The sequence below is a fragment of the Rhinatrema bivittatum genome, chromosome 2 (assembly GCF_901001135.1).
Source record: "Rhinatrema bivittatum chromosome 2, aRhiBiv1.1, whole genome shotgun sequence".
In the NCBI taxonomy this organism is placed as follows: domain Eukaryota; kingdom Metazoa; phylum Chordata; class Amphibia; order Gymnophiona; family Rhinatrematidae; genus Rhinatrema; species Rhinatrema bivittatum.
Window position 1 is genome coordinate 406,712,863 of NC_042616.1, and position 14,498 is coordinate 406,727,360.

The window sequence follows — 14,498 nt, forward strand, 5'->3', positions numbered from 1 at the left end:
AAATGTGCCACATTTACTTCATGGAGTGCCCCCTAGTCTTTCTATTATCCGAAAGAGTAAATAACCGATTCACATCTACCCATTCTAGACTTCTCATGATTTTAAACACCTCTATCATATCCCCCCTCAGCCTTTCCAAGCTGAAAAGTCCTAACCTCTTTAGTCTTTCCTCATAGGGGAGCTGTTCCATTCCCCTTATCATTTTCCTCGCCCTTCTCTGTACCTTCTCCATCGCAATTATATCTTTTTTGAGATGTGGCGACCAGAATTGTACACAGTATTCAAGGTGCGGTCTCACGATGGAGCGATACAAAGGCATTATGACATTTTCTCTTTTATTCACCATTCCCTTTCTAATAATTCCCAAAATTCTGTTTGCTTTTTTGACTGCCGCAGCACACTGAACCGACGATTTCAATGTGTTATCCACTATGACGCCTAAATCTCTTTCTTGGGTGGTAGCACCTAATATGGACTCTAACAATGTGTAACTATAGCATGGGTTATTTTTCCCTATATGCATCGCCTTGCACTTATCCACATTAAATTTCATCTGCCATTTCAATGCCCAATTTTCCAGTCTACAAGGTCTTCCTGCAGTTCATCACAATCTCCTTGTGATTTAACTACTCTGAACAATTTTGTATCATCTGCAAATTTGATTACCTCACTCGTCGTATTTCTTTCCAGATCATTTATAAATATATTGAAAAGTATGGGTCCCAATACAGATCCTTGAGGCACTCCACTGTCCACTCCCTTCCACTGAGAAAATTGTCCATTTAATCCTACTCTCTGTTTCCTGTCTTTTAGCCAGTTTGTAATCCACAAAAGGACATCGTCACCTATCCCATGACATTTTACTTTTCCTAGAAGCCTCTCATGAGGAACTTTGTCAAATGCCTTCTGAAAATCCAAGTATACTACATCTACCGGTTCACCTTTATCCACATGTTTATTAACTCCTTCAAAAAAGAGAAACAGATTTGTGAGGCAAGACTTGCCTTGGGTAAAGCCATGCTGACTTTGTTCCATTAAACCATGTCTTTCTATGTGTTCTGTGATTTTGAAATTTAGAACACTTACCACTATTTTTCCTGGCACTGAAGTCAGACTAACTGGTCTGTAGTTTCCCGGATCACCCCTGGAGCCCTTTTTAAATATTGGGGTTACATTAGCTATCCTCCAGTCTTCAGGTACAATGGATGATTTTAATGATAGGTTACAAATTTTTACTAATAGGTCTGAAATTTCATTTTTGAGTTCCTTCAGAACTCTGGGGTGTATACCATCTGGTCCAGGTGATTTACTACTCTTCAGTTTGTTAATCAGGCCTACCACATCTTCTAGGTTCACCGTGATTTGGTTCAGTCCATCTGAATCATTACCCATGAAAACCTTCTTCAGTACGGGTACCTCCCCAACATCCTCCTCAGTAAACACTGAAGCAAAGAAATCATTTAATCTTTTCGAGGGGTTAAAGGGGCACTTCTCTAAGTTCCCCTTTAACCCCTCGATCATCTAACGGTCCAACTGACTCTCTGAAAGGCTTTCTGCTTTGGATATAGTTTAAAATGTATTTACTGTCAGTTTTTGCCTCTACGGCCAACTTCTTTTCAAATTCTCTCTTAGCCTGTCTTATCAATGTCTTACATTTAACTTGACAACGCTTATGCATTATCCTATTTTCTTCTGTTGTATCCTTCTTCCAGTTTTTGAATGAAGATCTTTTGGCTAAAATAGCTTCTTTCACCTCCCCTTTTAACCATGCCGGTAATCGTTTTGCCTTCTTTCCACCTTTTTTAATGTGTGGAATACATCTGGACTGTACTTCTAGGATGGTATTTTTTAGCAATGACCACGCCTCTTGCACACTTTTTACCTTTGTAGCTGCTCCTTTCAGTTTTTTTCTAACAATTTTTCTCATTTTATCAAAGTTTCCCTTTTGAAAGTTTAGCGCGAGAGCCGTGGATTTGCTTACTGTCCCCCTTCCAGTCATTAATTCTAATTTGATCATATTATAATCACTATTGCCAAGCGGCCCCACCACAGTTACCTCTCTCACCAAATCCTGTGCTCCACTGAGAATTAGATCTAAAATTGCTCCCTCTCTTTTTGGTTCCTGATCCAATTGCTCCATAAAAATGTCATTTATTCCATCCAGGAACTTTATATCTCTAGCATGTACTGATGATTCATTTACCCAGTCAATATTGGGGTAACTGAAGTCTCCCATTATTACCGCACTAACAATTTGGTTAGCTTCCCTAATTTCTCTTAGCATTTCACTGTCCATCTCACCATCTTGACCAGGTGGACGGTAGTAAACTCCTATCACTATAGTCTTCCCCGACACACAAGGGATTTCTACCCATAAAGATTCAAGTGTGCATTTATTCTCATGCAGGATGTTTATCCTGTTGGACTCTATGCCATCCCAGACATAAAGCGCCACACCGCCTCCTGGGTGCTCCTCTCTGTCATTGCGATATAATTTGTACCCCAGTATAGCACTGTCCCATTGGTTGTCCTCCTCATCCATGTCTTTGAGATGCCAATTAAGTCTATGTCATCATTCACTGCTATACATTCTAATTCTCCCATTTTACTTCTTAGAGTTCTGGCATTAGCACACAAACATTTCAAAGTTTGTTTTTTATTTGTATTTTCATTCTGCTTTTTAATTGATAGGGATAAGTTAGAATTGTTTAGCTCAGGTGAGCTTTTAGTTACAGGCACTTGGACTACTTTTCTTATTATTGGAACCTCACTGTTGGGATGCCTAATTCTAATGCATCATTAGTATCTTTTGAAGATACCTGTTTCCGAACCATGCGCTGCTGAGCGACTGACGGCTTTCCCCTTTGTTCTAGTTTAAAAGCTGCTCTATCGCCTTTTTAAAGGTTAGCGCCAGCAGTCTGGTTCCACCCTGGTTATGGTAGAGCCCATCCCTTTGGAAGAGACTCCCCCTTCCCCAAAAGGGGTTCCCCAGTTCCTAACAAAACTGAATCCCTCTTCCTTGCACCATCGTCTCATCTACTCATTGAGAATCCCGCGCTCTGCCTGCCTCTGGTGTCCTGCGCATGGAACAGGGAGCATTTCATTTCAGAGAATGCTACCCTGGAGGTTCTGGATTTAAGCTTTCTACCTAAAAGCCTAAATATGGCTTCCAGAACCTCCCTCCCACTTTTTCCTATGTCGTTGGTGACCACATGTACCACAACAGCCGGCTCCTCTCCAACACTATCTAAAATCATATCTAGGTGATGCGTGAAGTCCGCCATCTTCGCACCAGGTAGGCATGTTACCAGGCGATCCTCACACCCAGCAGCCACCCAACTGTCCACATTCCTAATAATCGAATCACCAACAATGATGGCCGACCTAACCCTTCCCTCCTGGGCAATAGGCCATGGGGATATATCCTCGGTGCGAAAAGACAATGCATCACCTGGAGAGCAGGTCCTTGCTACAGGATCCTTTCCTGCTGCACCAGGTTGATGCTCTCCAATCATGAGACCTTCTTCCTCCAAGGCAGCACCAGGGCTGCCAGTCTGAAGTTGGGACTTGGCTACTATGTCCCTGAAGGTCTCATCTATATACTTCTCTGTCTGCCTCAGCTCCTCCAGGTCTGCCACTCTAGCCTCCAGATATCGGACTTGTTCTCTGAGAGCCAGGAGCTCTTTGCATAGCATGCACATGTACAATTTCTCACCAGCGGGTAAAAAATCAGGGAAGTAGTAATTTCTCAGTTAAACACCACTCTAAATTCCCCCATCAATTTCAACAGGACACTTCCTAAAAATCCTGTCTCTCATATGATGCAAACAACTTGGAATGCCACCTCCCAATATCCCAAATCTGATCATCCAACAGACCCACCTCTGCAGCACTATTGGTCACACAAATCCTAAATGAATGGTTCTTATACACATTCACATTCACATTCCACCTCATGTGCACTATCTCCAACCTCAAGACACTTGCAAACTGATAGTGTGACACTAGAGACCCATCAGCAAGCACCAAAAAATGCTCCTTAACTGATGGTCTAATTTGTATAAAAGCCTGTGAACACCTAACAGGACACACCAAGAAGTGCATCGCACATCCCAAAGTAATCGTGTACCCCTTGGCCCCTGATCAACCTTAGATCTGTGTATTCTAAACATAATACGATCCTAAAATCAGATACATTTGCCCTCAGTAACCCCCAATTCCCAAGCGCACCCCTGACTCAGCTTCCAGCTCTCCCACTCACAAAGCCCCCAAAAAGGTGAATGAAAACACAACCCAAAACACCACTTCATATTCTGATCAACAGACCTCCAACAGATGCTGTGAAATAACCAGCAGTTCCTTATGATGAATTGGCCTACGTTTATCCTTCACCACCCCTCCTCCTCTCCCCCACCCCCTTTAAATTCGCTTGACTGCAAAACTACCCATAGAATTACCCCAACCCAAAATCGTCTGAAAAAAATGAAAAACCCGCCAACTGCACTTGCATTGTCGCCAATGAATACCCCACCTGCTTCACCCACAAAATATTATGTAAAATTGTAGATTCAGGAACCGGCCCTACACACCACCCACCAGTACTCAAAACAGGACACAACACCTCTACCCCTCATATATGATGCCCATGTTCTTGACACCACTGAAGTCCGAATTATGTCCCGTGCTTCATCAGGCCAAACTTCCAAAGATATTCTGGACCATCTGCTTCCATCACATCCATTTGTGGGGCCAATCTCCGAATTACATCCCACTTAAAACAAGAAAGAGCATCCGCTATTAAGTTGTCCGCCCCAGGAACATGTCTGGCAGTAGTCGAAACATTCCAACTCAAACATAACAACACTAATTCCCACGACAAAGCCGATACCTTCTGATATTTTTCAGACTGACAATTTATCACTTCCACCCCCCACGATTGTCACACCAGCATACAACCTTCCTGTCCCTCAGATGGTGGTCCCACAAAGCCAAAGCCACCACAATGGGAAACAACTCCAAGAAAGTTATGTTCCTTGTAACATTGCTCTCCACCCGTGAGTGAGGCCATCCACCGGCACACCAAGCTACCTGCCAATACACCCCAAAACTGCATGTCCCTGCCGCATCTGAATACAGTTCCAAGTCCCTATTGGATACCATTTCCCCTGCATAATGCACACCCCATTAAAGGATTCCAAAAAGGTTTCCCAAACCCTCAACTCTTCCTTAATCCTTATACAAGCCCGAATGAAATGATGCTGTCTTAAGACCCCTGATGTAGAAACTGACAACTGCCTTATAAAAGCCTGTTCCATCAGGATCACCCTGCATGCAAACTTCAGAGACCCAACTCAAGACTGCATCAACTTCAACATCATTTTATTAGCAGAACCCACTAGCCATACCAACTCCTTCAATCTCTGAACCTTTTCCACCGGTAACCTTGATACCATAGCATCCGAGTCCAGTTCAGTCCCCTAAAAGGTAAGTCTCCCCACCAGACCCTCCATTTTCTGCTTAGCAATGGGAATGCCAAATGCCCCAGCCACCTCTAAAAACCTTGAATAGTACCCATAGTTGTCTTCGCCAGATGCACAAACAAAAAATCATCCAAGTAGTGCAACATGGATGACATACTCGTGAACTGCACCCGTCACCCAATGAATGAACATACTGAATGTCTCAAACAATGCACAAAACACCACATACCCCATCGGTAAACAACCATCGACAAAATACCTACCCTGAAAAGTAAAACCCAGCAAAGGAAAACTACTTGGATGAATTAGCAGCAGACGAAAGCTGACTCTATGTCTGCCTTTGCCATCAGAGCCCCCCTACCCACACTTCTAACCAATGACACTGAGTCATCAAATGACAAATAGGCACATAACACTTTGCCTTAGTAATAAAATCATTAACAGAATTCCCTAATGGAAAAGATACATTTATAACAAGTCTAAATTTGCCTACCTCCTTCTTCAGAACCAACGACAACAGAAACAAATGCATAGTCTCGAATGGCGGTGCCACGAACGGCCCCACTATGCGCCCTAACCTCAATTCACTCCCTAACTTATTAAATACCACCTTCACCAAATGACTTGCAGACCTTGCATTCCTCAGTAAGTCCCATTTCCCTGGCTCCTCATAAGGAATCCAAAAACCTCCTTCCCAAATCCCTCCCTCAACATATCCACTGCTAACTGATTTGGGTAACTCCCCACGCACTCCCACATTGTGGTCAAATGAACCGGCATTGGGGCTACCTCAAGCAATCCCAGATACCTCTCCTCCTTTCTGCCAACCCCCCGACCTGGGAAAAATGCACCAACACTGGTCTTCAACAGCATCCACTCAAGGACCTGCTCTGCTTTTTGAGCCTGCAACATACAGGCCACCAACACAAACACGCCAAAAATAAGGCAGGAAAAAGGAAACACAAAAGCATAAAAAGGAAAAATCACAGAGAAGAAAAACCCCCTGCCATGAGAAACACCCCCCCCCCCCCCCCCACCGTGTCAAAATACCCCCACCACGCCAACCGTCAAGAGACCTTGCAAGGAGCTGCCTCAACGATCCCAGGTAAGGCAAAAAAGGCACCAAGCACACACGCTCCTCACCTCTCCTTCACTCCTAACAGCCCTTGCAAAGGCCACCAATCCCTGTTCCTGCATTTTTCAAAACCCTTCCTCCCATACACCACCCACTAAACCCCATAATCCACTGAGGCACAAACATAAAAAATAGGAGAAGGGAATTCCTGCCTGCCACCATGTTAATTGCAGCATGGTGGACCCTGCCTTATACAGCCACAGGTTAGGAAAATGGATGCTCGTTACTTGAGCATCCCTTTTCCTAAACTGTCTCCCAGCACCCTTTATTTTTTTTTAATTTTATTTTTTGGGACATTTCTAATTTTTTAGTTCCTCCGACTTAATATCACCTTGATATTAAGTCGGAGGAAGTACAGAAAAGCAGTAATTTACGCTTTTTTGTACACTTTTTGAGTTTCTCCAAAGTTAACGCCTGCCTACTTTCTCTAGAGATGTGTGGCTCCCACACGTCTCTGTTCTGCTGAGACCCTGGGCTCAAAGGAAAATACCGGGCTATTTAGCCTTGCTTTGGGTTTCTCTTATTCCTGGCTTCATTTAAGGAATATTTTAAATGTTCTGCTTTGCATGATGGGATGCTGTTTTGAAAATGCTAACCCCCGTTTTGCATCGGGGGTTATGGATGCACGTCCAAAACTCATGTCCAATCACACTTTGACCACCCAACACAATAGGGATCTGATTGAGGCGTCCTGCTTGAATCGGAGGTCTATAGGAAGGCGTTGCCAGTGGAATCTCTCCACGGAGTGAAGTGAATTAACCGGTGTTTGGTCATCGTTCAGATCGGTGTTTAATATGTGGCAGGGTTGTGCAAGACCGGTTTGAGTATCGGGCCGTTGGTATGTGTTTTGGAGTCCCTACAACATGATAGTGGGTAGTGGAGTCGTGGGAGACCAGATGTCATTGTGAAACAGTTTCATTGAGAGTCCAGACATGCGGTGGTATATGAATTAAGTGCCCGTTCATGATGTTACAGCATATGGTCAGAATTAAGAAATGACAAAAGATTTCCCCTGAAGAAGCCAGATTAGGGTGAAACAAGGAACCTTGTTGGGTGATTAAGTTTGGAACTTATTAGTGGAGAGAACAGGAATATCTTAAAAATTGAAGAACCTATATATGGGAGGGAAGTGTTCTGATAAATAGTATATATAGACCATTAGGGTGAACGGTGACATATTTTGTGGGGACTGGGATTTTTAAGGAGTGAGTGATGAGTGAATGTGATTATGTGATATTAGTGGGTTAGGGTTGTGGGCATGATGTGGTATAATTGAGGGCATATTCGGACAATTTGTGTAATAAGTTTACCACAATATATATTTTGAAGGTGATGGTATATGTATATTGTGATATGTATTGTATGATATGATACTGTTAAAAGATTGTGTAAGTAAAGCAAATATTTATGTATGATGGAAAGTTCAATATAATAAATTGTTTACAGTTTCTGAAATTGAATATAGGTATGATGAAATTTACTTAGATCAATGTTTATACAGGACATGTAATAACAAATGAGTGTTATGATTTAATGTGATTCCCTGTTGTGTTGGATGGTGTGCTTATTGGGGGATCTGTGAGTTCTCTCTGAGTTTTGTGCCCAATCACACTTGAGCCATGTGCTGCGACCAGGGCATGGTATTGCATTGGTCTGAAAGAGTCTCTCCCTCTCTTTCCCCAGGGTGAAGACCCCTGACGGGGGTCCTCATGTAACAGATCACCATCTCAGATGGGCAGGCCTTCCCTATCCCTGGGCATCCCAAACACAGGGTTCCTTGTGCCCTAATTCCAGGAGAGGCCCAACTATCAAAAAAAGTATAAAACCTCATAACAACCCGTGTAGAAATCCTTTATCCACCAGAGAGTTGATAGGTAGGGAGATCCCCCGACTTTACAGGAAAACCCAGGACTTACTGGTAGCATGACTGTAGGGTATGCTACAAATACTGTATATTGTTTTATGTATGGTGTCTTCTAAGGGGAAAAGCTCCATGCCTGTTGCTGGGGGAATTTCAGTAGCGGTAGAATGAGTGTTAACAGACCTGGAGGTGCAGGATTTATACTAAGATTCTGTCCCTTCCTGTATAGACTTCAGACTCCAAGCTCATATCCATAGAGAAGAACTATTTGAATAATGCAATGACATTTTTATGGTAGTTTTACTGGCTGCTTAAAACCAATTGTTTTGCGTTTTTTAAAATTAATTATATAGAAGTTCTTTAGACTTTTTTCTTATTCTGTATTTTTTTTTCTCAATTTTTGCAAAAATATACAATAAATTATTGTATCGGAAATTACAGAAATTATCTTAATATTGGGCTTTCCTGCCCTTAACATAGAAACAAAATTCAAAAATTTCTTATTGCAAACAATCATTTTCTTATTACATAGGAAATAGTGGGGGGAATGAAACTATGCGAGGAGTAAAAAAAAAAAAGAAAAAACAATTACAAATTACTAGCCCTGTAACTACCGCTTTTTCAAATAGACCTCATTATATCTCCTCTGATGGTCTCCTACCAGATTAAGGTTGGTGCACTTGAACAGGACACTAATCAAAAGTTTTTGGAGCAAGATAATTCTATAAAGAAAATAACTAGTGATATAAAAAACCTCCAAAGCATTAATGTTACAATGGTCTCAGAAAGGATTTCATCTTTAAGAAGAATTGAATCGATAGAGAACTATATGAGACATTTAAATTTGAGACTGTTGAATTTTCCTATAATTGCAGGGGAAATACCCTTGCTAACTTTTAAAAAATTTGCATTGGAGGTTTTGAAGATTCCACAGAGTGAGATACCAGCTACTAAAAAGCTCTTTTTTCTTCCAAAGAAAAGCAGCACGCCGATCAGTTTTCCTTCTCAAATGTCAGAATTTCAAAATCTGACTGATTACTTAGAAAATTCTAATGTTGAAATTATTGATCGTGCAGTGCTCTTTGTGGCCTTTTTTGAAGAAACAACTGAACTGTATCTTTGATAATGAAGAATTATTTTAAAAATATAAATGTTTCCTTTTGTGGAGGTCTTGTTCAGATATACCCCGATTTAGCTAAGTCTTATTGTGTATTTTATAGCCAATTTAAAAGCAGTTAGCAATGCTATGGTGGTGAGCTTGGTGTGTGGAAATATCACTTTGGTTTGTTTCTCTCCACACTTAGTTTGCTCCCCCTCCTCCTGGTGGAATTCTGTGCACAAAAATGTAAAATTCTGCGCACAAGACGTTAAAATTCTGCATACTTTATATTGGTTAAAATAACACAATTCACATAACTAATTCATTTAAAATGTAATACAGAAATGTTGTTGCTCAAAGAAGTAGAGTTTTAAATATTTTGAGCAGACTTTCCCTAGAGATACACTGTAAGTGTCCCTTCCACCTCTCTCCCTACTCTCCTGCCCAGATCTCTTTTCACTCTGCTCTCTTTTGCCCCAATTCTTCCACTCTCCACGATCTCTCCCCTCCCCTCCCCCTCCATGCTCAACTCCTTGCATTCTATTTCCACTCCCCAGCCCTCCACTACCACAGTTTGACCCCTCTCTCATACAGGCCTTCACATAGGCTTTCTCTGTCCCTCTCATAAACACACACACACACCCACTCACACAGGCTCCCTCTGTCTTTGTCTCACACACACACACACACACACACACACACACACACACACTCATGCACATACCCTCTCACATAGGCTCTCTCTCTACCTCTCTCTCGCACTTGCACACAGTGCGCTCCACCTGTATCGGCCTGATAGTGCTGATGATGGGGGTAGAGAGAAGGGATCTTCAAGCCCCAGCCAGGCTCCCTTCTTCCTACTTTCATATGGAAGAGCAGGAAATAGACTGTAAATCAGGAGAAACCCCCCCTAACTCCCCACCAAATACAAAAGAATTAGGTTTGTAAGAGGGGCTCCCCTAAGTCTCAGAGCACGGACTGCAGCCCCTAAAGTCTCTGTGTTAATCCAGCCCTGGTCCTAGGTCACAGAAGAACAGAGGAGAAGATGATACTTGGAGTTGTAGACATAGAGGGTGATGTACTAAAGTGAGCTCAATTTTGCAAAGTCGGCTTTGCTCGCAAAAACGGCAAAGAGTGTGCATAAAAGAATTTTAAAATAAAAACAATTGTCCTTGTAGCTTTTGTTTAATGAAATGTCCAGGGTGAGGTTTAAATTTGACTTATCACTTCCAGGATCAGACATTCCTGCTGCTCCCACCCTCATTGCCATAGCTTCAGGACATTAAGCAGTAGGAAAATCAAGTACTGGTCTTGACAATTACTTGTGCTTAATTAAAAGTTAAAGCAGTCCGACTCCTAAATTTTTCTTTTCAAGATCCCCCTGATGGTAGCATTCATCTAAAGGAAGATCATGAGATCTATCAGATATTAAACGCTGGAGTGTTTATCAGCTGTTAATAGTGTAAATTTGAAATGGACATGTTTGAAGTTACTTACAAATGGCTCTCTTGCTTTCCAATGCAAGTGGTGATTTTCAGCCAGTGTACGCCAGGTCACTGACCTGGAACCTATTGGCATCATCCTGGAACCTTCTTTTGCCTCTGGCCTGGAACCTTGCTTCCTTTTCCCCATTTTTCACTTTCGTGCTCTATGATTTTGATTTTCTTGGTTGAGTGAATACTGTAATGCTTTGTCTCATGGCCCTTCCTCCCTCCCCAAATAAGATATAGGGACACATTGCTAGGTTCAGGCCCACATTTTTCAGAACTCTTTTAGAGCATCTGTGAAAAATAATAATAAGGGAAAGATATAGGAGCTGCAGAAGAGATGGGAAAAAGATATTTCTTAGTGGTGGAAAGAAGAGAGACAATGAAGGAGAAGGAAACAGAGATATATATGAAGAGACAGACAAGAATCAGAGACTCTTAAGATAGGGCTGCAAGGGACGTCAAGAGGTTATCTATCTATCTCCTTCCTTCCAGGCAGCAACCTACTGTACCTGAACCAACAGAGAAATGTGGACAGGAAGAAAAAGAAAAGAGAGGAGAGAGATAGAAAGTAGAAATAAAGAGCAAATGAGAAAATGTAACAGGACAGAGATAGAAAGAAAAGAAGTTGAGGAAAGATGAGATGTAAACTTCTATAGCCACAGAAAAAGAAGAGAAAGAAATCAGAGAGGAAGGAAGGCAGAGAAATACAAAGAGGCTGGCACAGATTTTAAAAGTGATAAATGGATGTTGGCTAGCACTTATCTGTCTGGATCTACCATTCCCTGAGTTCACTTCTCTGTTTATTCATTTCTTGTTTTCGAAACAGAATACCGGCCTCGCCATTTGGTGCCCACTATCAGTCAAACTTTTGCTGGCAGTCTCCGTATCCTAAATCGTGAGCTCACGCAGGACCTCAGCCGCCAAGAGTCCAGTGCTTTCCGGGCAGAAGCTGCAAAAGCCCAGAAAATGGTATATGCCAGGGTGTGATGATCATTCCATCATTAGCACTAAGCCTAAGATGAATGTTTGGGGAAGGTGGTGTAGCAGGCAGCTTATTTCTCTTGTTTGTTAAAATTTCACTATGATTCGAAGTAGGGCTCTCAGTTTGCCATTTTTATGGATGCACACAGATTGAAATCTTGCATTTCTTATGCATGTGCTTTTGGGCTGGAATAAATGGATGTACAGTGGATGAATGCAATCAAAGAGGGACACTGAGGAAGAGCATGCATGTCGTATTAAAACAATACCTAGAGGCAGGTGAAGGGGAAGGGAGAGCGCTGTTTGAAGCCACATTAGATGGCTTTGAGCAAGATTTTGCTTAACTTTCAGGTGTATAAACAAAACCTCAAAAAAGAAAAGTAGGGAAGAAACTGACTTCCAAATATTGTTCTTATTTCTTTATGATCTGAGGGCTTATTTCATTTTCATTCCAACAATAAACAAAAAATTTCCAAATATGGAGTTGACTTAATGGATCTTTATGCTTTTGGATCAAACCCCTTACATTGGAGAACTTGTCAGGGGCAGCAGGATTGACCATGTGGCCCCTGGTGTTTAAGTCAGAGTCCATGGTGCAGTGGAGCCACAGGGACTCTGACTTAGCAAGAATCCTCTAATAAATATCAAGCAAAGCAGTTAGGGAGCCCTACCTCCAGACTATGGCCGCCCCATTTGATGTTGTATTCCCTTTCTCTGATGCTCTCTGGTAGAGGCACCAAAGACTAATAACAAAAAAAAAAAAAAGACCTAGGCCACTTCTGGGAACCTATTCTAGTCTAAACATGTGATGGTGATACCAAATGACAATATATAAAACTCACCAAAAAAATAAATAAATAAATAAACTGCGGCCATGCACCTACTGTGCTGGCTCTAAAATGTGGAAACAAATACATAAAAATGTAAGCTAACAGTTCGCTTGAGTCTCTTTATTGTCCATTTTTTAAGGGTGGTCTGCAGCAGTAGGGTGAGTGTGTGAGAGAGATAAATTAAGAAGAAAGGTGGAGGAGATGGACTTAATGTATGGGGAAGGTGGAGATGCACAGAGAAGAGGTGCAACCCCCAACTGCATGAGGAATGGAGGGCCCAGTACATGGAGAAGTAAAGGGGAGTCCCCAAGGTACTGGGGAAAAGTATGGGGGGGGGGAGCATGTCCCTGGCAAGGGGGGCTTTGGGGTTGTTCTCACCTCCAGAAGCTCCCTATTAGACCAGCATTAGGTGTGGTCCAAATAGACAGCTGTAAATAAGGAGTTCCATCTGCCACACCTTTGCTGGTCCAATACTCAATACAAAGTTTTCTCCATGTTAACCTGCTGCCTGGTCATGTTCCTGATTCTTCCTCCAGTCTTAGCCTTCAACTATGCTCATGTTTTTGGCTCCGGTCTTGGCCTTTGGCAATGCATTTGCTTCCTGCTCTGGTTCTGGTCTTCAGCCCATCCTGGCTCTTGCTCTCACCTGGAAATCGTGCACCCAAGGTCTCAACCTGCAAGTAATTATAGCTGCCTTAGGTAGAAGACAGAGGCTCCAGACCACCTAGGCACCCCAGATACACCCTGCCTAGCCACCTGGCCTTTCCCATCCCCAGTAGAGTGGGCCATGATAGCTTGGACCAGCCCAAAACTGAGGCTGGGCTATGGAGCAGTTTCAGTTATGCATAGAGGGCCTTATGGGGTCAGTGAAAGAGTTGCAGACCCAGTTCCATGACCTCCAGGGGCTTCTGGTTAAGAAACAACACCTCCAGAATCTTGATTTCAACTAATTTGTTGGCAATAGGAGTGAGTTGCAGGGGATTCTTGCATTAATGCAAGTTATGGTTCCTTTTGCACCCACAATCCTATCCATCAGAATCACTAAAGGTCAGTTTTATGATCAGACTGCTTTCAAAGAAAGCCTTGTTATGAAACGATCCTGAACTGAGTAAACTCATTCATGGATACCCTCTTACAGGCCTTTGGTGATTCATATCGTGTTCTATTGGCAAAAGAATAAGATCCTGGGGTTTCATCAGGGCCAATACAGTGTAACTGAGTATATCATGGAGTTCAATCAATTGTTGAATGATCTGGATGGACTGAACTGGCCCTGAGTGCCCACTTCCAGTGGGTTTTAGTGGCCCACATCAAGGATGAACTTGCCTGACTAGAACCCCCAGCCAACTTAGAAGCCTTGCTCACTTTATGCACCAGAATTTAGAGATATTTGGGAGAGCATAATTAATAGAAAGAAAGAGAATTACAAACCATGAAAAGACAGATAAGGCTCATGAACAGACAGCTAACCTCTGAGAAACCCATGCTGGTTGATGGAATAAAACGTTGCCTCTCTGAAGAGGAAAAAGAGAGGTGCTGTCAAGAGGGCTTGTGTCTTTATTGTGGCCCCTCAGGGCATTTTCAGAATTCCTGCCACCGTGGGACGCCGAGGCCTGGAGGAA

The 14,498-nt window shown here is 42.5% G+C and overlaps 1 protein-coding gene across 1 annotated transcript in view; it reads left to right on the forward strand.

Annotated features, from left to right (window-relative positions):
* The window catches only part of TMPRSS6 (transmembrane serine protease 6), a 176,144-nt gene that overhangs the window by 27,438 nt on the left and 134,208 nt on the right, over positions 1–14,498 (forward strand). The window contains exon 3 of the mRNA XM_029590066.1: positions 11,892–12,034. Within this exon, the coding sequence (XP_029445926.1) occupies positions 11,892–12,034 (143 nt within the window). The remainder of the gene's footprint in view (positions 1–11,891; positions 12,035–14,498) is intronic.